Below are 23,144 nucleotides of genomic sequence, written 5' to 3'. Positions count from 1 at the left end.
GCCGGGGCCGCCGCTCCCGCCGGGCGGCGGGTGAGGCGGGCGGGCGCGGGGGCCCCGTCGGGCGGGCGGCTGGCTGTGCGGATATCTGGTGGGGCACCCGCAATTGGCAGCGGATTAAAAATGTTCGCCCAACTGCGGGCTCTCATGTGACCGGCGCTCCTTTGTCTGGCGACGGGGCGCCGCGGCAGCCGCCACGGGCCTCGTTAACACCGCCTCACCCCCCGGGCGCAGCCACAGCCGGGCCCCGCCGCCGGGGGGGCAGCTCCGGGCACCCCTCCCGCCCGCCCGCGGCGGCCCCGCTGGGACCCGCGCTCCGCCGGGCCTCCCCGCAGGCGGCGGTGGCCGGCCCGAGGGGGCTCCGCGGGGGCCGCGGCCGCCCCGTTACCCGCGGCATCCGTGAGGACCGCTTCCTGGAGAGGGGGAAAAAGAAAGAAAGAAAGAAAGAAAGAAAAAGGGATAGTATGATATGGCCCTCTGGGAGGATACTGGCAAATAAGCAAATTAAACAGAAAGAGAGCAGCATGTTGTCATAGCAACAGTGCAATTAAATTACTTTACTGTCAGCCATCAGATAATTTTCCTGTTTAGAAGCTCATGGGACATAACTTCCATTTGGAGTCAAAGTTGAGTGTGTGGTGTAGGTAGGCGATGCCGGTGCCCCTGGACGCTGGTGATACTCATATTTACCTTCAGGCTGTGCTGGACGCTGTTTTGAAAGCTAGGAAGTGGGACCTACGTAAGTTTGGCCTCCCGGTGTTTATATCTGCCTCGGTATTTTTTCCTCTTCCAGATTCTTGTGTAAAACCACACATGTTCGCTGAGCCTGTTGGGTGATGGTGTGTGTTAACGGGCTTCTGTGCATAAAAGTTCTGTATGTTCCTTTTTTAGCAATGGCTGCTTTGGTATAAAGTGTTTATAGGAAGACTGAGGAACTCTCCTCTTTCATTTTTGCCCTTTTGTAACAGCTAAAATAAAGTCCATTATTTCTCTTTCCCAAAATATGACTATCTTGCTCTTTTTTCCCTGTAGATCGGCGATACGTTTTGTTGTTACCTGTAGTTTTTTTGCCCTTCATTTACAGTGTCAACTGTGTGACTGCATGACTTCAGGGAACTGCTGAAGATATGTTTTAGATACAGTGAATCATTTTGCTCCTGTTCAATGTTTGTGCAAGAAGTTTCATCATTTTTAAATCCATTATTAACTCTTTCCAATTTTTATTTCACTTCTGTTCACATCTCCAGACCTAAATCCTGGCTGGCAGTTTTACTGTGTGGAGAAGCGAAGGGAGCCTGTCTCCTGCTTCTGAAGTAGAATTGTTGGGCTCCTGTCTGCTTCTCTTGAGTTGGGCCGGTGCCCAACTTCACCTAGCTTCTGAAAGTCTCAGGTCCTCCCAAATATTACTGCTCGCAGCTGTCCCTCCAGGGCCTGCTGGTGCAGTACCCTCGGCAGCTCATCCCCCCTCTCCCAGGCCACTGTTGAGCATCACAGCAGTCTTTCTGACTCTGTTTTCTACCATGTTTGAAATACGGTTCAGCTTATGTTAAAATCTTCTCTGTTTACATACATTCTTAAAGTGCTCTATTCCTCTGGTGCTTGTTTCCCTGTGTCTTGGCCCTGGTCCCAAAACTACCGTGCATTGCTTTCCCTCCTCCCTTCTCCCTCCCTTGCTGGTTTTGAAGTTCTGCTGTCATTTCTGAGTTTTGTTGCAACTGCCACTGTAGTCAGATTGGATCCTTGTCTGCCTTAGCCTTTAACCAGAGTGACTTTAATCACGGTGCTGTTGTATTGTCCTCAAAAGTGAAACAGCTGAACTTAATCTGAAGCAACTGGCCTTAAGCCCCTTTATTTTTTTATTTTGTAATTTTTTTTTTAGTTCACATGCTTATTAAAGTGATGCAATGGAAGTATTCAATGATTTGATACACATATTCATCGTTAAAGGGACATGTCTTTAGGATTTCCTGTATGGGGCTTCATGTACAAGCAAAATTGAGGTGTATTGAGATTATCATCTTATTCCATCGACTGAAATTTCTTCCCTTGTCCTGACTTTAGATTATTTTATTCAACAGTTGTGGATGAGTGTTTATGTGAGTCTGTCATTTTTAATGCAGATGGCAAAAGGCCGAGTGACCAGTTAGGGAAAAGCTGTCAAAATGCTATGCGGTATCTTTTTATGAGCTAACTTTTCTCTCTGTTTCTTTCTCCCCTTCCTTTGGATTTGCTCTCCCAGCAGTTGCTGTCTAAATGGGTCCAGTCATGCCTCCCAGTAAGAAGCCAGAGGGCTCAGGAGTTAGCGTTCCCAGCGGATTGAGCCAACGTTACCAAGATAGTGATTTATCAAAGGCACTTCATGATGATGAGGACCTAGATTTCTCTTTGCCTGCCATCAGATTAGATAAAGGGGCCATGGAAGATGAAGAACTAACTAATTTGAACTGGTTACACGAGAGCAAGAACTTGCTGAAAAGCTTTGGGGACTCGGTGTTAAGGAGCGTTAGCCCTGTTCAGGACATTGGTGATGACACGCCGCCGTCTCCTGCCCACTCTGACATGCCCTATGATGCCAAGCAGAACCCCAACTGCAAACCTCCTTATTCCTTTAGCTGCCTCATATTTATGGCCATTGAGGACTCGCCAACCAAAAGACTGCCTGTAAAGGATATATACAACTGGATCTTGGAACACTTCCCGTATTTTGCAAATGCACCCACTGGATGGAAAAATTCTGTGAGACATAATCTATCCTTGAATAAGTGTTTTAAGAAAGTGGACAAAGACAGAAGTCAGGTAAGTTTGGAACTATGGAAACCTATCTGGCTCTGAAAATACTCACCTGCTAATCCCGGAAAGTGTCAGTAACAGTGAAATGCAGAATATGCAATGCTGTCCCTGGTAACGTAATTCATTAAATTCAGAGAGCCAACATTTCTTTAGCGTGGCTCATTCTGATTTTATTAAATTCATTGTCTAGACATCTGTAAAAAAGTACTCAGGGTATCTGTGTATGTGTGTGTTTTTTCTTTTCCCCCCAGCTGGTGTCTTCATGCATAGTGGTTAAATATTGTTTTTAGTTATCATGCTGTGGTAATGGTTTCCAGCTATACTAGATGAATGTAATCATGTTATAAATAGGCTCCTTGCTGTTCTTGGCTTATACAAATGTATAGTGAAAGGGTATGCCTTATGTAAGAGTCCATCGCTTTTCCCCTGGTCTGTGTTGTAATCTGAAAAAACTTTTCTTTCTCTTAAACAGACAGAAGTAGTTCTGAATTTTGGTGATGAAGCTTTGTTCCATTTCAAGCAGGTTTTAGAGAAACTGTTCGAAGAGAGGAGATAGGTTTGACATCAAAGGTGGAAGTTACTGTTCACCGAAATTTCAATCGTTCTCTCCCAGGGCTCATGTAGCTTCTGCAACTGGTGCGGTGGTGGAAGCCTGGGGAGCACATTTTTGCTTTCAGATCTCTGTTATTGTCGCCTGGTTTCATTGCTGAATCCTCAGCGGCGTCTGCAGGAAGAGGCTGTGTGCGAGGGAATAGGGAAGCGAGCCGAGTGGTGGAGGCAGTTCTTTGCATAGCCTTCTACTGCGTCAGTCTGCCTGGGAGCAGGTATCAGTTTCTGAAGGGGACCGTCTCAAGAAACGGTGGTCTGGATGAATCTTTGGCAAAGTATGAGTATACTGATAAAAATATCAGCTTGCAGATTAATTTCACAAGCCTTCTCACAGGTTAGTGAAATAAATAGCGGGTAAAATCACATCACTGACCGTCTGTCTCTAAAATTGGCTGAAGATCAGAAAGCAGACACTTTCTCCTAGCAGAAACAATAGATGCACTCAACTTTTGTATTTCAGTGAGGTAAATGCCGTGATTGTCTTGTAACTGGTTACCCTGAAACTAGACTTCTGTTGGTGGTGCTGTTCTCTCTATTTTGTGTGCAATTTAACTTTAAATGCTGTGGAATAGGAGCTCGAGTAACTCTAGAGGAAGACTCATACATGATCCTAAACTAGCAATTTTTCATTTTAGGTTAATTAACTTCCTTTTCTCTGGAGCTTTCCTTTTTAAAATGATTGACACTTTTTTTTTCTTTCTTTTTTAAAATGTTCCCTAGAATCTGCTGTCCACATATTGCTGATCACACACTGTATGTTGGTATTTTTATAAATTAGTTGCTGTGAAAGATTGTGTGTGAGATTAAAAAACCTGTTCCTGAACTGGATCTTGTTTTGTGTAAACCAGAGTCTTAAATTCTTGTTTGGAAGTGAGACTGTAATAACAAGTGCCACACCAGACTTTTATGATCCTGTCCCAGACCATAAGAAACCTTCACACAATACACATAAAAAACCCCAAAATATTGTAACTGGCAAGGCATGTGTTTAACATTGCCATTTGTGTTTTGTTCTATACCTCTTGCTCTGTTTACAAGTTGGCTATTTAGATTACAGCTTCCTTCCTATGAGGAACTTGTCTTCATGTCAGTCTGTTAAATATCTGACAGTCTGCTGAGCTCGTATGAACAATGCCACGACGTGCTGCTTCTCCACAGGGAAGTGGCAGAGCACAACGCATGACTAGTCACCTACGTCTCGAATTTGTGATTAGAGCCATGGTTACATAGCTAGACAACAAGGTGTGGTGGGAGGCCTTGCTTGTATGAATAACGAGGTGGGGTTTTATTCATTCCTGGAAAATCCCAGGTTATGAGAAAGAATTTCTTCCATCTCCTGGAGATGCTAATAACTGCAGGTAGCCAGCATCAAGGTGCATGAGATTAGAATCTCAAACGTAAAATGCATCAAAGCAGGTCCTCTAAAACCCCTGCTGGGTTTTTCTCCCGTCCTGGCCAAGGGACAGGACGTGGCAGACAGAGTCCTGAGCGCAGAATTGGCACTTGGTCAGAGTTGCTGAATCAGGTGCTTGACAGCTAATTGTGGACTTGGAAAGCAGTAAACGTCAACTGCTGGCTTTGAAAATACCTCCGTGTGCGTGCGCACGCACACTTGGGCTTGATTCAGGTACCTTGCAGCAAGCATCTCTGCTGTTCAGAAGGAAGGTGTCCATCTAAGGGGTTCTCTGGTTTTGGGCTGGGGAAGTGGGGACTCTCCTCTTTAAGGAATCATTTCATGGTAGTTCTTCCCCTTTGCAGCCAGATTCAGCACACTGCAGGTTTGGAGTCTGCCTGTCTTACTGTTTTTATGTGGAAAAAAAAGCACTTAGCAAATGGCATGTTATAAAATGCTAACAAGATAAGCTCTGAAACATGTACAGTGTGGAGGGAAGGAGTTAATCAGTGCTGGGAATTGCAGGCATTTGCCAGTTGATGTGCGTTGACACATTGTGAAAAGCTAGAAGCTTTTCCTCTCATAGTTGTGCTTTCCAGTGTTTGTTTGTGTAGCCTTTCAGTAATCGTTTTTCTAAAAAAAGTTCTGCTGAACACTTAATTCTTTTTTGAATTCCCTTTGCATAGTAGTTTTCTCAATCTTGGGTTCCACTAATTTATATTCATGGGGCTAAGTATGTATTTAATAGTATGCAGCTTTTTCTGCCTGCATGTGAATGCTTGCATTTCCTGGTGCGAGATTGTTGTAGCGAGGGAAGGGGGGGGGGGGGGGGGGAAGACTTACAGGCTGCATCACTTAGTTTTTGACTTGCCCTGTCCTGGTGCTTTGAGGTCTGGTGTGGAATGCCAGGAAAAGACGTTTTTCTCCTCGAATTTGTTTATGCACTGCTGCTATTCCTTTTCAGCTGCAATGCCATCAAGCTTACCTGGCAAGGCTACAGAGTGACTATTCATGTAACTTTGCGATGAGGCTGATCTCCTGGATCGAGTCAGAGAGCCGGGCTGAAGAAGGGAAAATGCTGAGCCCTTGATTGTACAAACCTCTTTGCATTGAGCTCAGCAGTTTAATAATAGTTGGCGAGAGTATGAAGGATCACATGATGGGGAGTAGATGAGGAGTTCCCTGGCTTTGTTTATACTGCTGGACCTGTGAATTCAGTCATTCAGATTAATCCTATTGTGAACATACAGATCTAAATGTCCTCTAGTGTGTGTCCCATTTAGTACAGCTAGCCCATGACTTCCCTGACTTCCCTACCATCTGGTCCTTGGCTATAGAGAGGAATTTTTCTTGTATATGTGTCTCCATAGCAACGAGTTTGCAGTTGATATGGAAAGTAAGCAGTTGCCCTAGCAACGGAGTTACTGATGTGGCAGCTTCTCTGCTTGCAGGGAAAGGGCTAAGCTAGTTCAGACGCATTATGTAGGTTTGCTGTAATTATAGCTGCGCCCACTAGTGCTGCTCTAGCTAAGGATCTGTTGAAAAATTTTGTTACAAGCCCTATTTTTTTCCCTCTTGAATATTTGTTTTATTTGTGTAGGGATTCCTGCTTTGAACAAAGGCTAGTAGGATTGTATTTTCAGGGCATGTGATATGTCTGTGCCTTTTATGAATGCAAACTTTCTCGATCATTATTATCAAATGAGTGGATGAGGGGAAAGGATATTTGACCTCGCTGGCTTCTCTGCATTTTCTTTTTGTCTCAGTGAGCAGCCCATGGTTATAGAAGCTGAGGCTCTCATTCCATGCTCCTTTCTGCTATTCTGCTGTTTTTTCCCAGGTCTGTGTTTCTTTGGGCATCCATTCTGTCAAGAGGGTTCCTCTTTGTGTCTGCTCTGTGTTGTCTGAGATAGGGAAATGCACACATGCTCCTGACTGTGTGCATGTTGAAGAAATTCAAGTCTCTTAAAGGTTTGTTTGACACTCGTGCTGAGGGGACGTCTTAATAAAAATGTAATGAGGGTAAAGGATATGTTTATGGAGACGGGAGAAAATTCTCCTCACTTGATGTGGAAGTTATTCTTAGAAGTACATGGTCCATAACTGGGTCATGGAGATCCAGCCAGGCTCCTCCTCCGTCTGGAGCAGGCTCTGAGATCTGAGGACTCCTGAGTGGTCCTTGGGCTCTGTAAGAGCTGACGTCCAACTTGTCCTCATCTAATGCACTGCCTCTCATGAGTGCTCTGCCAGGGCACCTGACGAGAGCCGTGGGGGACTCTTTGGGCACAGAAGATTTTTCAGGAGTCCCTCCTGCCAGCGTCTTTCCTCTGATGTGATAATGTCTGGGCTTTTGACAGGTAAAACCCTGCAGAAATATAAGTGCTAGCTGGCGTGAGAGGAAAAGGAGCCTGCTTGTTCTTAGTTAGAATCTCCTAATCCAACCTGCATATACACAAAGGTGAGAGACCAGGGACTCTGTCCTCCCTCTTTTAAAGTTATTATTTGAGAAGATCTGTGAAAGCTCGGTGATGCTCTGGGGATAGAAATGATCTCCTCTGTTTTTGATATTGTTATTGCCTAGACTGACCCAAATAACACAAGCATCAGAATTTCACTGCATTCATAACATCTGGTGGAGCTAAAGTGTAAAAAAAAAAAAACAAAAACACACAACAAAAAACCCCCAAACCAACAATAAAACAACCCCTCAGATTCCTGTTAAAGACTTTGGGTGATGTTGACTCCATTAATAATGTCCTAAATAAGCTGGTCCAACTGTTAATTTCCCAAATTGTTAAAAGGAGATGTTGTGGTTTTAAGCTGGAATTCATGTAGTTTAACTTGAAATCCATTTTCATATACCCCAGTCTGTCATACTAAAAAGCTAACTAGTGTCAGAAATTTTCTCCTCAAAGAGAAATGAGGGTCATCTCATTCCAGAGCAATCATAAAAGTCTCTAGAACCATACTGTAATATGGGTTTCCAGATATTAGATGATTTATGGAGAGCTTTTCTTGAACCCTTTCAGTTTTGTATTTGAAGTGCAAACCCAAGAAATTATACAGAATATTTAGATAATAGATTTCCTAAAGCTGTGCGTGGAAATAGCACACTTATATTTCACTGGCTTCCAGCTGGTTGATGTTACATGAGAGCTTACTCTTTGCAGTAGAGTCTGCCTGTATTAACTGGTTTAGAGCTGTACAAAGCATAATCAGTTCTTTTTCAAGTAATGATGAAGAGCTGGCAATATCCAGGGAGGTCTCTGAACCCTGTATCTAAGGTATTACATTATCTTGCTCTTGGTTAAGATGGCCTATGGGCAGGTGCCCTGCTGGGTAACTGGGGTATTAGCTGCACATTGACAGACTGTTGACCTGCCAGAGGGGATTGGCTACCTAGGTTAACTAAACTGGAGTAACTGGCCATGTCTGTGCTCCTAACTCGTAGCAAAGATGGTATGAAGTGTTAAGCAGCGCTGAAGGAGCCCAGACAGAAAAGCAAGAGCGAGTTGCTCTTTACCTGTTGGGCTGGGGCTGTGGTGGGGTTGATGAGTCCGTTTTTCAGCCATGGTCACACCTCCCTTGCTCCTGGCGGTTTGCACACCTTCCTGGCATGGGAACTTTTGTGTTTCTGTGACAAACCGTGGATCTCATCAGAGATCTGATCTGGCTGGATTTTTGTCTTACCCTCTTTCTTTTTAATTCTTGAATTGCTTTTCAGCTTAATTCCCCAATTCAGGTCAGAGTGCAGTCCAACAAACAGTTGTGCTGACACAATGGAGGGAGTAGAGATGGTGGGGAGGCTGGGGAACACCTCTGGTTGGGATTGCTAAGGAGGCAAGCCATTCCTGACAAAAGAGAGGAGGCTGGCAGCTGTAGGGAGAGTCGGTGCACAACTGCTTAGTGGGGTAATGGATGTTGTCCCTACCACAAAGTAAACACTAAGGTGGAATGAGAAAAGAAGTTTAAATACAATGGGGGGCTTTCTTCTGCTGGCAGTGTTTCTTTTGGTTTTCCCCTAGGATCAGGACTGTGCTGTTTGTTGTTCAAGTGGTCTGTGTTAGTGGCTCTTTGAGGTGTTTTAAAGCTGATTTAAAGTGATCAAAGTCTGGGCTGCCACCATCAGACGTGGTCCCTGCCCACCCTGGCTGCCTGTTCCCTTTGCTGGGGGATTGAACTGATGCGGGGCTGTACTGCCCAATCCCGCTTGAGCTCATACCGGCATGTGTGTCATCACGCAATGAGCGGCCTGAAAACTATTTGTGTTTATTTTCGTTTGGGTTATTTTTCAGTGGACGAATTTAGTTGGATTAATTTTCAACTCCCTGCTTAGCTCATGGTCAGTGTGGTCAGAGGAGCACCAGTGTCAGCACAGGCCGTGGGCTCAGCTCTGTTTAATCTGGCATGAAACCATGCCTGTGGCTTTCAGCCAGCACAGACTTGACCTGGCGGCGGCAGCAGAAGACAGGGAGGGAAAGGGGAAGGGGAAGGGGGGGATGCTTTTACCTTTGAAAGCACAGGCTGCACTGAAATCACTGAGGCTGCTTGTACAGTCAGATACGTGTTTGGTGCTGGATTGAGCCAGTATGACATGGGTGAACTGGTCCTAAGAAAACTGTGTGAGGGTGTGTGTGTGCACACACATATGTGTTCTCATCTTCGTGAGGTTTGTTTCTTTCTGTCTCCCGAAAGTCTTAATATTGGCAGTAGAGGTGGTTCTGAGTGGAGCTGTGCTGTGGATCCTCTGAAAAGCTATTATGGAAGAGGGAAGGATGTCCATAAAATCAATTCTCAGGCTTTTCTGTGCAGTTGTCTTTACGTCCCCGTGACCACCTAGGTTTCTTCCTAATTCTCGGAGACCTAATGAACTGCCGTTGTCACTGCCAGCAAATGAAGCATGGATCCTGGGGCCGGGCTCTGGTTTGAGTGCAGGAGGCCTTGCTGATGATGGGATTGGAGTACGTACATACACAGGAGCACTTTACGTGTCTGTTAACCAACACTGGCCCGTGGGGGATCACTGTGAAACCCCTGTGGTGGTAGGCAAAACGTGCCCCTGAGCAGGCCCACGATGGCAGCTGTGCTACCTCCAGTTGTAGCTGAACATCAGAGATGAACTGGGCTTGCTGGTCTGGCCAAGCATGCGCTCTTCTGTCTTGCACTTAAGTTCTTCAACAAAACATCTAAGAATCCACTTTAATTACAAAATATGTGTCCCTTAGACTTCCTCCTTCCTTCCCTAAAAGGGAAGTGGCGTGTTTTATGTTGGCTGAAAGGGCACAGTAAATTGTGCTGTGTGGCTTCTTTTCCTGGGTGAAGACCTCATGAAATAGCATTTAAAAGACTTGATCATGACTGAGCAGTTGAAAATAATTGAGTAGTTGAAAATACTCTTCAGGAAGCCTGAAGTAGCCTTTGAGTTGCCAGAGAAGCTGCCTTTCCTTGCTCTGCTTTCAGGCAGTTGCTGTGTCCCATTTGCTGACCCAGGCAGCTGAAACCTTGGCTCCTTCCTGCGGCAGCTCCACATTTCTGGTAAGTCATTTGAATGACTGGCCCGGTGGGGTCTGAAAAGCAGTCTCCAAGCTGCTCATACCTGCTCCTTCTGTATTATTTTCAGCTAATTGGTGTATCTTCATCATTAATCTGCTTAAAACGAATGGTCCAGGGTAACACAAGCCAGAATCCTTATGGAAAAGCGACCCCGTATGACTCTCTCTTTAATTTAGTTTCTTGGTATTTGTATGTTGGTCAGTGGTGGTTTAGCATATAGAAGTAATTGACTTCTGTCATTTCAAGACCAGGCAGACCATTGCTAGATGAGGTTGTGGTGCAAGCACAGTATCTAGCTATAACAAAGCAATATGTTATGATGCAGTTAATCTTGTGAACACAGATTTGCTTAAACACCCCCCCCACCCCACCCCCACCAATGTGGCTGCCTCTGCTTAAGCTTTGCTCAGTAAGCATCTAGGAAAAGACTGTGCTGCATGCTTATATGTATTTTTTAAGCTAATAAAGATTTCTGTCTCTTAAGTAGTCACTTTTGATTCACGATCTGGTATTTTGAACCAGTATAAGTCAAGTCTCATGTCTTCTAGGTAAAGGAAGATATTGAAGAAAGTTTGCTTTAATGAGATGCCTGTGAATCTTGCTAGTTTTCTGGTACTTCTGGTTTAAGTCAGTCTGATATTAAGTAGTTTAGAATCGTAGAATGGTTTGGGTTGGAAGGGATCTTAAAGATCATGTAGTTCCAACCCCCCTGCCATGGGCAGGGACACCTTCCACTAGACCAGGGTGCTCAAAGCCCCGTCCAACCTGGCCTGGAACACTGCCAGGGAGGGGACAGCCACAACTTCTCTGGGCAGCCTGTTCGGTGCCTCATTGTTTAAGAACAATGAGATTTTGCTTTCTTCAGTAGTAGCAACTGTTTTCTTATGATTCAGTATTTAAGTTCTGGTGTCAAGGAAAAAAACTGTTTAATTTTGCTTCCTAACATCTGTCATTCAGTCTAATTCCCACTTAGTTTCAGTCCCTCTCCCAACTGTTCCCTACCTGCTCCCGTGTCTCAGAGCTGGCCAAAAGCAGGGTACCCCCTCAGCTTCAGAGCCAGGAAATTGTTACAGGTAGGCTGAGAGAGAGAGGAGGTGCCAAAATTGATTGTCTGGCAGTGCTTAATTGACAAGCAGCAGAGAAATGCAGGCAGTCCTTTCAGGTGCGCATATGAGTCTCTGTCCTTGATGGTTGTGCTCTGATGTCTTTAAAGGTAAAGTGGATCTTCTACATCTGCTTGAACGTTTATCAGATCACTCTTGTATCTTACTTAGTTCTTCTGACTTAATTCCTGTGTGTGTTTTCTCTGGTTTGGAAGAATTTAGGCACAATGGTAGTACTGTACATTTTCTTTAATTGTGGAGACAAAGGTGGCTCTTTTGAAGGAGCAGAAATGTTGCTGTTGGACAGTGGCCCTGTGGATGGATGCTGGGACACTTGCCGTTCAGCAGAGTCTGGCTGGCCTGGGACTAACTGGCCTCATATATGGGGGAAAGGAGCACCTTCTTCAGCAGTGCTGCTTTTAGTGAGCTTCCTAAGATGTTTTCTCTTTAGGCAAAATTAATGTTCCAGGACTGAAGTTCATAGCAATTCTCACTTTTAATTACACAAGGGAGTGCAGAATGCTTCATTCCTGCCATGCCATGGTGTCTGTGATTCCTCTTAGCCTGCCTTCAGATCTTACTGGTCAAGTGGCTGGAGCTGCTGAGATGCCTGATAGTTGAGATACTGCTCCCACACGATGCTCATCATCGCTGCCGTGTCTGGTCATTTAGTGCAGATTATTGCAATGGCAATAAGACTGTGGTTATCTTTTCTGGACAATAAGCACATTTATAACAGTCTGGATGCTGACAGGACTTATCTACTTGCTGGCAACTCTAAACTGGCTTCTAAAAGGTTGTAAATTTCTTGTAGCTGTAAGTGGTGTCAGACTCATTGTAAGATAAGCAGCAGTGAGGAGGAAGAAGTTGAGTGACCTTCCTACTCTGACATAAACTTTTTTCCTCCTGAATTTTTGGGAGGTCACTATTGGCCCTTCTTAGCCTGAAATGTTACTTGATCTCCCACCAGTTTGGACTCCTGACTTCAGAGGGACTGCTTTTGATTTACTCTTGGGTAAAAAACAGCAGAATTGTGACTGAGGGCTGTGGAAAGTAGGAGATGTGGCCATAAGTGATGACTCTGGATCTTACTCAGTTACCCATAATAGTAATTTTGGAGACAGTACGTTTTAATTCATTAGTTATGTTCTTTAAATTCTGTTCTGGGTGTTACAGAAACTTTGTCCTGGGCGCTGATGTAGGAATTTGCGTGAGGACTCATTCCAAGGATCGTGAATGTGAGTGGGTTTTTCCTTGCTACAGTAGAAAAGAAACCAAATTGCTGCCCTTAGCCAGTGACTTAAGATACCAAAACACTATCTACGGCGTGCTGAATTGCTATATTTTGTTGCAGCTGTGAACGGTAGCAATTTACCACTACCTGAGTACTATCAGGTTTTTGAAACGCCGGTGTAACTTGGTGAAAGACGACTGTTGGTAAGCAGAGGAATGAACGGGCTTCTGTATGGGGAAGTCTCAATGGCATGGAAAAGTGTCTGTGGCAGTGCATGGAGCAGAAACTTATTGATGGGATTTTGCATAAGAGAATTTAGTTGAATGCTGAATTCACACTCATTCAAGCTATGAGCAGAGAATTAGGCTCTGCTCCAGAGCTACATTTATGAGATCCCATGGCTGCCTACTGTGGGAGGGTACTCATTGAGATGAGGCAACTATTGTAAATGTTTTTCTGAGTTTACAGTTGAAAAAAATTGCCTACAGAGCAACTTACAGAGGCTGCAGGGGTTAATGCAAGACTAGGGTTAGGTACTCATACCTTATCTCAAACTTTCATTTACATGTTTTTATCTCTTTTCCTCACCCTTTAGGGTGGAGAGTGGGAACACACCTCTCCTTAGGTTATGTGTGTTCCAGTAAAAATGGGGAAAAAGTTTGTGAAAGGCTCTGTTTTAAGATTAGGGGGAAGGGTGCAAACATCACTGTTAAGGGTAATCGAAACAGAACATTATAAACGTAGCAGTTTTGCGGTTAGATCTGTTTTCTTTAAATCACTGGGGAGAGCTAAATAGTTCTTGCATGGTTCATCTTTAGGAGTTCCTTGCTATGCAGGAAAAACTGTATTTGTAAGATTCTCCTCAGTACCACTGCCTTGCACTGGCAGTCTGCATGCAGCTTTCTTCCAGCCCTCGAATAACACAGAAGCACTGCACTTCAAGAGATGCTCCTGGGAGCACTTGGAAGGCTTTTGGAGAGGAATGTTTGACGGCTTTAAGAACTGCATGCTGCTGGCTCAGATGGAGCTACAATTACACGTAGACTTTGAGAGAAAATGGTACAGAGCTCTTAGGTCAAAAGGTGTTTAGTTCTGCAGGAATTCCCTTCAGAGATTATATTTATTTATAAATATAACTGGAAATAATGATATGATTCTTACATAATTCCACCCTTCCTGAAGTACTTTAGGACTAAGGAGCTGTAGATGAATAGTGTAAGTAGTTTGTTGGCTTGCCCACATAGCTAAGGTAGGAAGAAATGCATGGTGTGCACGGGAAATGCAGGTTTTCAGTCTTTAGCTGAGAGGGATGGGAAGTTGGAGAGTCAGGATGTGGCTGAGGTGGTTTGGAATCAGACAGATGCTGGTGCTTTTAGCATTGTATGGTTTGTTTTGAAGCAGTTGGATGAACTTGTCCAAAATGTTTTTTTCCTGTTTTGGCAATTAACGTCACGCATTTATTGTTACACGATTACCTTGTTGCACTAATTTATTTGGATTTTCTCTCTCTTACCCCCTTTCTCTAAAGATGTTTTCCTCCTCAGTGCTCAGGGTTAAATATACAAACTTTGCTGTTGTAAAAGATGGTAGATTTGTTTTGTACAATTTATATCAAGTTCTAATACCTTCTATGTTTGGCTGCATGGCAGAGAAAGAGGAAAGAAGCTGTCATAGAGACAAATTGCACAGAAGACACAGTACGGTGCTAGCTCCCAGCTATTGAGACAAATGGGATTTTATTGTTCAGGCTGTACCTCCTTTTCTGCTTAAATTAATTTATTTTTGTATTTTGCTATCTGTGTGTGCGTGTGTACACAAATATATTTCATATATAAAAAGCGTTACATAGTCATATTGGTTTTTAGATCATCCAAACACTTTTAAGGTAAAATGGGAGTAAAAAGTAGGATGGATTTGGGTTGTCACACAAAGCTTTCTGTCTACTTGCATCTCTGCACTAGGAAAAGATGCTGTCATTGTGGTACATCTCTGCAAAATTTCTTTAGGATAGACGTGTATGTTACCACACCTGGCTACCAATTAGTCTTAAACAGGTCACTAAATTAAGAGTCTAACTAACCTGAACAGTCTCTCTCGTTTTTCCCAAAACAAACTAGCACTTAAAATTTAGTAAAACACTTCCACTTTGATTAATTTTTTGTTCTTTCAGGTTTTGTTGAAACACCTGTAAGACATCACTGCCTTTTGGGCAACACTGCTTTTGTTCAGAGGAATAAAGTTCCCTGTTCTTGGCTTAGCAAGTCCACTTTGATGTGTCATTTGCTGTTGGCTTTTAGAGCTAAGTAATTTTGAATTTGGAAAAGCAGAAATGTAATTACGACCCTTTCCATTAAGAGACAAGCTTTTCTGTCATACTTGTTTGAGAAGAAACATAAAATTTTCATTTAGAAAGCTTGGATTTTAATTTGTAGTACTGAAATTGTAGGAAAGATCTTGCTTTCTCATCCTGTTTTTCTGCTTACTAGGAAAAAAAATAGGAAAATGTCCTCCCCCCCAGCTATAATACTTGCATTATTTTAGTTTCAAAGTAAACATGCTTATGATCTAACCACTTTTGCTAATTACCATCTGCTCCTTCACCAGCACTTGAGTCCCACTCACCCTCCACTGTCTAGGATGCCAAAAATGCGTTTGCCTGGGCTTGAGCTGATGGGACAAGAGTCCGTGTCTTAATTGTGGTAGAATTATCCACTTGTGTGCCACATCAACTTCGATTTATTTCCCTCATAATTTATAAAACAGGGTTCACAAACTTGTTGGATTTGCACTCTGAATCTTTAATTTAGAAATGCATTAAAAAGAGAAGGAATTTTCTTCATCAGTAAACTCTTGGGTTTTTTTCCCTGTTTTGACTGTCGGTCTATTCCTGTTGTTGGCATCAGGCTAAACCATAAAATGGTTCCAGAACTGGTTTAAGTGGCTTTTCAGTCCACGCCATCTGTAGTCTTGGTCTTGCACTGTGTACAGAGACATGCTTTTGTTTGGAAATGGAGGGAATTCTGTAATTGCCCAAGTAAATTCTCTGTGTTTGTGTTGCATGGCTTTTAAGTTAGACCAAGTAATGTTAGTGTCTAGGGGCGGGTGTGTGTGTGTGTGTGTAATAATACAGATGGATATGATAAGGATGGTGTGTGGGGCTATTTATATAGAGATTTGGGCCTTAGGAATTAATAAATTGGCTTAAAAATCCTATTGTTATTTAAAATAATGGGGGAGGGGATGTGCGCCTTATTTTACAACCTTTAAGATCTTTTGCTGGCTCTTTTACAGAAGTGAAGACAGCTGGAAACATTTTGATTTGGTGGTGCGCCCCCCCCCCCCCCCCCCCCAATTTTGCACCATCTCATGACTTTCTAATAGAAACACCTAGAACACCAAATATGCTAAAAATGTTATGAATCAGCAATATTAAATTCAGATTCTGGAGGTTACAATAAAGCTGTAATCTGTCAAATTTCTTTCAAACTCTTTTGGTGGTGGTGTGTTTAGTATTGCCCAGGAGAGTCGTCTGCAAGAGAAACATAGCAGTTACAGAAATCCTCTTCTGTACAGTGCAGATGTCAGCATTTGTGGTCACTGGGTACAACTGTGAAGAGAAGAAGGACCCTTTGGAGGATGCCAGCCTTCTTCCATGGGCTGGTGCTTTGGAACTGGTATATCTGGCTTTCTTTTGTGAGGCAAGCGATGGTGGATTTTCACACCACCAGCATGCTCAAGGACTTGTTACTGTTTTTCAGCAGGACTTCGTACATTATGCAGCTTTGAAAGATAAGATTGCTGCTGTCAAAGTTTTTCATCACCAGTAGGATGAATGGAGTCAATTATAAGGTGTCCCTTTTTGCTCAGTCTTTGGATAGGGCCTTTAGCAGTTTGGATCTCATTTTCTAGCTACGCATTTTTCTCCATAAGGGAGTTTGTACGTTATTTTTGGTTGCTTTTCACATTCAGGTATTCATTTCCGATTGCTATTTTTGTGGTTTTTTCCCTTCTTAGTTCTCTCTTTTCTTACTTGCATCATCTAGAAATTGAACTGTTCGTAAACATCTGAGGAACGTGTGGCAGGGGCAAGTGCTTTAAATCATTGTTGCACTGTGCTTGAAAGTGCATTTGCATTTCGGAAGAGAAAAAAGTTGCAACCTTTTTTGAAGCAAGATTTTAATTTGTAAACCATCTGCTATTTTTGGTGTGTCAAATATGAAGGCTTCCTGTGTGAAACTGATAGAGAAAAAGATCACAGGAGATCTGGAACAGTGACTCAGGTCACAGCAGGCCTGTTTGCATGACACCTGTGTCATCAAAATAGCCTTGCTTTGGCGTCCTTAAATGAGATTTTCTTTTCCTTTAGATGGTAGATCTGTTCAAAGGCATATTTGATCATGAATAATTTGGAGGAAAACAATTTTCCGTCCTTCTGAGAATATCATACATTTTCTCCTCCTTGTTACTTCTGAACTCTTCACAACATCAACATCTGATGTTGGGCAAGTTGTCAATTTTCAGTGCTGGTGTCTGCTCAGAAATTGTTTCTCCCCGTTTCCTTCAACTTCAGGCATGTTAAATCAGATAAATTCATACACAGATGTTTAATCACTGGGCACTAATCACCCTTGTGCAGTATTGATCAGCAGCCTTTTTGTAGACGATGATCAGAATGAGTAATAGCTTGCTAGTAAATGCCAAGGAGTGAAGATGGTGAGTTGGTCCAATGTAGAAGTTGATACAGCTTTTTGCATTTCCAGATGTTTCTAGACTCCATCAAACAGTGTTGTCTTCTCTTTTTCCCCTCCCCTGCTCCGAACTCCGTTTTTCTTCTTGTTTTCATGTTCAAGTCAAGCAGTAATCCATCCTTTCTGTTGATGGTGTGTCTTTTGACAAGTGCCCTGGTCCCTCTTCTCAGGGCTGCTGGCGCTACTGAGGTTGTCCACAGTCTCATTTTCCTGAGGAGCCTGTCATTTCCCTTCCTCGTCCTCCCAGTACACTCAAAGCATGTACAGGCTTCCTGTGCAGCTCTATTTTATGGGGGCTGCCTGTGAACACTGCACTTGAAAGCCACTGCTTGCGAGATAATTCAGTTAAAAAGAGACCGGGGAAAACCCAAGTAGGCAGACCTGTGGTGTGTGGGTTGAAAGCTTTATTTTTTTTCTCCCCCTTCCTCCTACTCTTTCCTTACTGGGTAAAAGACCTGGTCTGTGCCTGAACTTGCTATTCTGAATAACCTCTTCTCTGCACACAGTGACTGATGCTCACATCCTGTTTCCTACCAGTTTAGCTGAAAGAGCGCCCTGAAGAGTGACATTTCTATTTCTGTTGGGTTTGTTTCAGTGAGTTTGCAGGCTGGCTCTCTGCTGCTGCCTCTGTCACGTGCCTTTCGATTCTCTTCTGTGAATTTGAGGAAACCTGCTTTTCCTTTGCTTTTTGTATGAAATAGCAAAATCACTGTGGGATTTGGAGTCGCATCTCAAAAAATGAAGTGGACTTTAAACAGAGGAAGAATATATTTTGAGTCAGGATCCTTAAGTATTTAGAGTTTGATTAATGCTCTGCTAATGCAGAACTAGTCTGCCTGGGAAATAACGTGAATAAACCTGTGAATCCTCTTCTTGCCAAACTGTGGGTTTTGATCAGGGACTTTCTAGCTTCCTTGGAAAAAATGTAGATTTAAATATTCATTTTTTTGCTTTAAATCCATGCACACCAGTGAGTCTATGTCTTATTTCTCTAATGTAATCACTTTGCCATGCTTAATAAACTATCTGCACACTTTCAAATCTGTTTTACTGGTGGAGGTACTCAGGGAAGCTGAAATGCAGTATTAATTATCTGCTCTAAAATATGCTTGATTGAGTGGCTCATGCTGCAGAAGTTCCTCATGCCAAGCTTTGTTGCATCTGCTGCTTTTAGTGTTTTACTAGTTGCAACCCATGCAGCCATGCTTGTAAAAATACAGGTACCTAAAAAACACAAGGGAACAAAAAACCTAAAATTGTCAAATTTATTTTTGAGATGCTGCATGGAGAAAAATAATAAAAAGAGTCTTCTTACAGATTTAATGAATCTTATTGTGAATAAAACTTTGAAGGCTAAGCAAGTTCATCTTACTGTTTTTACAAGCCTGTGCTTCTGCAGCAGACTTAAAGTAAAAATGGGAGGAAATGTAAGCACATCGGAATTAATTGCTGCCACAAGGATAAGTTCCTGTGTTCTTCCTTTTAACTTAACTTCACCTTGAGGATGACTTGGATGAGACCCTGCCACATAGCTTTCTTTCTCCCCCTGCCACCATACCCTTCTGCTGAAAAGAGCAGTTTCTCACCTGCTTCTCCCTCCCGGACTGTCCTGGTAGGATGCTCATCCCCTGGGCGGGTTGCAGACTCCCCAGCTATGGCACAGTGGGGGCCGGTGCTGTAGAGGACACGTTGTGCTTAACCCACACACCACGGTGTCTCCTGTTGCGCTTGTGGTGACCGTAGCCCTGGCTGGCAGTCTCCTGCGCTGGTGGGCTGGGGCATCTTGATAGCTGGTGCAGGAAGAGCCTTTGTGCACTTCTCCACGCAGGTGGGCAGCAGGGCAGCTGCCAGAGGAGACCAAAGTTACAGCTAGGATCTGGAGAGGGTGCTTTTTAGGGACCTGCAACGTGGTAGTGGGTGGGGCCAGGCAGGCAGCTTAGCAGCCTGCTCCCCATCTCTGCCTGGGTATCTAATTCCCTTACAGTCTTGAGGTCAGAGCCTCGCCGGAAGGCTTTAATGCAGTGGAGATGTGTTTCTGCCTCTCCCGGGAAGGGTCCTATGGCCGGCTCTCCAGGAGGTATGGGAAGAGGTTGGGGCCGAAGGTGGTGGTGCTCTTTCTCCACAGCTGGGCCTGGTGGGGGCTTGCTTGCTCCCTGGGCTGTCTGTGTGTCAATGGTGTGGCTCTCAGGTGTGATTGTATTACAATAAAAACAAGATACCAAATCCCACCAGGTGAGGGAAGTCCCTCTCCTGCAAGCACTGCTGTTCTAGTCCCACCAGGGTTCCCGGTGCCTAAGAGGGAGTGTTCTTGCTGGGGCAGCTGGGTTTTGACATCATTGCAGGAGGCCAGCTTGCTCCTGGAGTTAAACTGGTCTTGCCCTGGTTCACCTTCATTGGCTGAGCCATTGATTTACTGACTAATTTAGGAGGTGTTTCTCCAGAGCCTTGTGACAGTACCTGGTGTTTGGGAGGAAGGAGGATTGGTGTAGGCTGCTTGCAAAGGTACTAAGTCATGGTGAAGTCCCAGGTTTTTCAGAGTCTGTGAGGTTTGGACTTGTGACATTTGGGCTGTTGAGGCTCCTGAAGCCAGGCCCTGCCCTGGTGAGTTTGTGCTGATTTGCGCTGTGTGAGCAAGGTGAAGGCTTCAAATGCAGTCAAGAAGTTGCCTCATTTTGGAGGATGTTTGCGGCATTGGGGGATGTTTTGTTTTGCTTTCTGGGGTTTCATTCAGCTGTGAGAAAGAGGAGATGGAAAGAGAAATGATAGTAAAAAGTAACTATCTCTGAACTTAGTGTAGAAATGGGACACAGGCAGAGTAGATCTTCAAGGTCCCTTCCGACCTAGATGATTCTGTGATTCTGTGTATGTACATGGCAGAAATAATTTGTGGTTGATAGATGTGCAGTAACACTGAGGTCTCTGTTGCAGGAGGACATTTTTTCTTAAGCACGCGCCTGCTGCAGGTGATGGGGGATCTGTTGAGGCTGCTGAGCAGGGCTCAGGACAGAGCGCAGCTTTGTCTCCCTAAAGAGCCCAGGGACAATTGGAAACCCTACATCCAGGCAGCCTCTCAAACCATTTATCAAAGTGCCTGTTTTTCCCCCCCAGTTCATCGTGTGAACCAATATTAAATACTAAGCAAGAAAAAACCCTACCTTAAATAAACAGTTATGGGCAAAGTGGTGCAAATCCATTAGCTTTTGTCAGGTCTTCCTTATTTCTGTTTTTATTTGTCACTGCTAATGGACTAATGGATTTAGTGCAACCTACTCCTACCCATCTCTACTAGCTGTTAACCCCTTCCCCTGGAAATTCACTCACTGGCTTATTTCATCATTAAGACACTAGTAGGCAAAAAATGACCCACAAACCTTTAGCACAGATATAAGTGTTGAATAATTTTTATAGTATCTGTTGTGTGAAGGGTTGTGTTTTAAAATTGTCACTAGGTTTTCATATATACAAATATGACTATATATTTGTAAGAAAAGGGAGTTTGTGTCTTTTCCCATTGTATAATCTAGATAACATGAAAAGTATTGGATGACCAGTGGGTATTTAAATAAGTGCCCCTCTGACACGAAATTAGCACACCCCACTAAATGGGATATTGGTCTGGAGTCTCAGGGATTTTTTTTCTCTTTTCTTTTGCCTTTGACTTTATAGGTGACCTTGAGCACTTCTTTTTTTTTTTCTTTTGTTTCTGTGTCTCCTCAATTTTCTTTTCAATAGAGTAGGGATAATTACACTTTCCGTGTATACACAGAAATTCTATAGGCTGAAACAGCATTATTAATGCTACTTGCTACCTAATCTCCTTCAAGTATGCCATGTGATGGCTTGTCATGCTGACAGGCTTGTCTTCTGGGCTCTCCTGCCTTCCCAGCCCAGTCTCCCTGTGTTTGATCTTGCACTTTGTTCCTCCCTAGCAGTGTCACAGCCTGTTGTCTTCAGCACCTGGACTTTGTCTAGCCTGGGGTGGCTTTGGGGAATGTCTGGGGTTGCTAGGCACTAGCATGAAACAACATACTACTTTATGTAGGAGCCAAGCATTGTTTAAGGGCAGTTAACAACACAGCTTTCTTCAGTTGCTTGCAGGATTTCCATATGGCAGCCTAATAGCTTTATAGGATGGTTTGTATATAAACTCAACAAGGAGATATTTAACAGGCTAAATACGACTCTTGAAGTTGGGTGACAGAATGCAACACCTCCTGAGCCTGTTGGAGGAATCATTTTATGATGAGAGCAGTGGGAAACTAATGTGGTGTGGCAGATCCACTGCCGGCTGTAAGCAATAGTGCGAGCTTACCTGTGCTAATGGACTTAGACGTGCTGGTGTGCTGGAGGAGCTAGAGGAGGAGCAGTGGACCAGCTGTGCCTGTGGTATTGTCTGGCAGTGGGTCACCGTGATTGAAGTAATGATAGAGAACTGTTCCAGACCTGGTGTTGAAGTGCCCCTTGTGGGATCAGGAGCCTGGACTCTGGGGACATGGCTTGGGTTGGTAGTCTATGGCAGCAGCTCAGGCTTGGTGGGTGTCTAGGTCATGCACTAGAAGACGTTTCTGACTTCTCTGTACTTGTGAGGGGGATTGCAGAGGTTAAAAATTGCTTAAAAGCCTGTGAACGCCTTCATTTGTGTAAAACCCGAACTGTCCATGCAGTAACTTGGGTGCTGTCTCACAGCCGTTGCCATGAGATGTTACCACCGTTTCTTTGCTCTACTGTGGCAGGTAGGCAGGGCTATAGGACCTATGCCTGTAGCTCTACTTATGGGGTGCTCTGGGGGTTTGTGTGGGGGCCAGCTTCTATAGGCACCGGTGAAGGGAGTAGGGCCCTTCACTCTGATAGCACATACAAGTCCGAAGGTATAAAGAAAACTTCTAATATGTCTTGTGCTGGTGAGACTTGAACTCCTTTAGCACTGGAAGATGACTGGACAGTGTGCGTTTCAGTAGCATTTTCTTGTGTTGCAGGATCTTGCGCTGCATCTTGCCTGTGAAATAGGTTGGGTTTCTTGACTCTACCACAGCCTTTCCTCTTCTCCAGCTGTTACTTGATGTCGCTGGTCTGGCCTCTATTCCTGTAGCATTGTTTATTTGCGTGGTTGACTTCCCATTTGGTTTGGGGGATTTAGTTCTATTTCATTTTAAAGCTAAGTAGTCCTTTTCCACTATAGCCATACTTCTCATTCTCAATGAAGTTACTTATCCACTCAGCCTCTCCAGTCAGAAGAGTAACTGCCCGTCTTGTAACTGGAAGGACACCAGAGGCATGGCAATGGTTAATGCCCGTGCACCACTTGGGGCAGAATCAGGCCACTTCCCTAAAGGCAAACCAGGGATTTAAAAGATTGATGGCTCTGATGGTGTCTGGGGTAGCTCACTGAGCAAGTGAGCTAAAATATTGAGAGATGAGCATGAAAGCAGTGACTTGGACTTGTGTGATTTCAGCTAATGGATGTTTTTACTTGAAGCAAAATAAGATTTAAAAAGCCCCAATCTTTTGTTTTCTTGACGAAAGCCAGTGATTTCTTGATGCAACTGATTTACTTAGGTTGAACGGTATACTCCAGCAAGCTTCCTGTCAAACCTTTAATTTTATGCATTAAATGAGCATGTATTTATGGTCATGTAGTTGTGTTTTAGCTAGTCAGAGCTCTTTTTCAGCTTTGCGCCTGAGCTGAGCTGTGACAGCTAGCTTACTGAAAAAAGAGT

The 23,144-nt window shown here is 43.8% G+C and overlaps 1 protein-coding gene across 15 annotated transcripts in view; it reads left to right on the top strand.

The window, feature by feature from the left end:
• Positions 1-23,144, top strand: part of FOXN3 (forkhead box N3) — a 218,784-nt gene that overhangs the window by 78,046 nt on the left and 117,594 nt on the right. For 9 of the 15 annotated variants that reach the window (XM_074824915.1, XM_074824914.1, XM_074824912.1 and 6 more), the window contains one exon: positions 2,237-2,793. In XM_074824915.1, coding sequence (XP_074681016.1) covers positions 2,251-2,793 — 543 coding nt within the window. In that variant the 5' untranslated portion in view covers positions 2,237-2,250. Of the gene's footprint in view, positions 1-66; positions 737-2,236; positions 2,794-23,144 lie in introns of those variants that run through there. The other 6 variants (XM_074824908.1, XM_074824904.1, XM_074824903.1 and 3 more) reach the window with 3 other exon arrangements.

Source organism: Strix aluco, chromosome 4 (assembly GCF_031877795.1).
Source record: "Strix aluco isolate bStrAlu1 chromosome 4, bStrAlu1.hap1, whole genome shotgun sequence".
Taxonomy (NCBI): Eukaryota; Metazoa; Chordata; class Aves; order Strigiformes; family Strigidae; genus Strix; species Strix aluco.
This window is presented reverse-complemented; position numbering and strand designations above follow the sequence as displayed.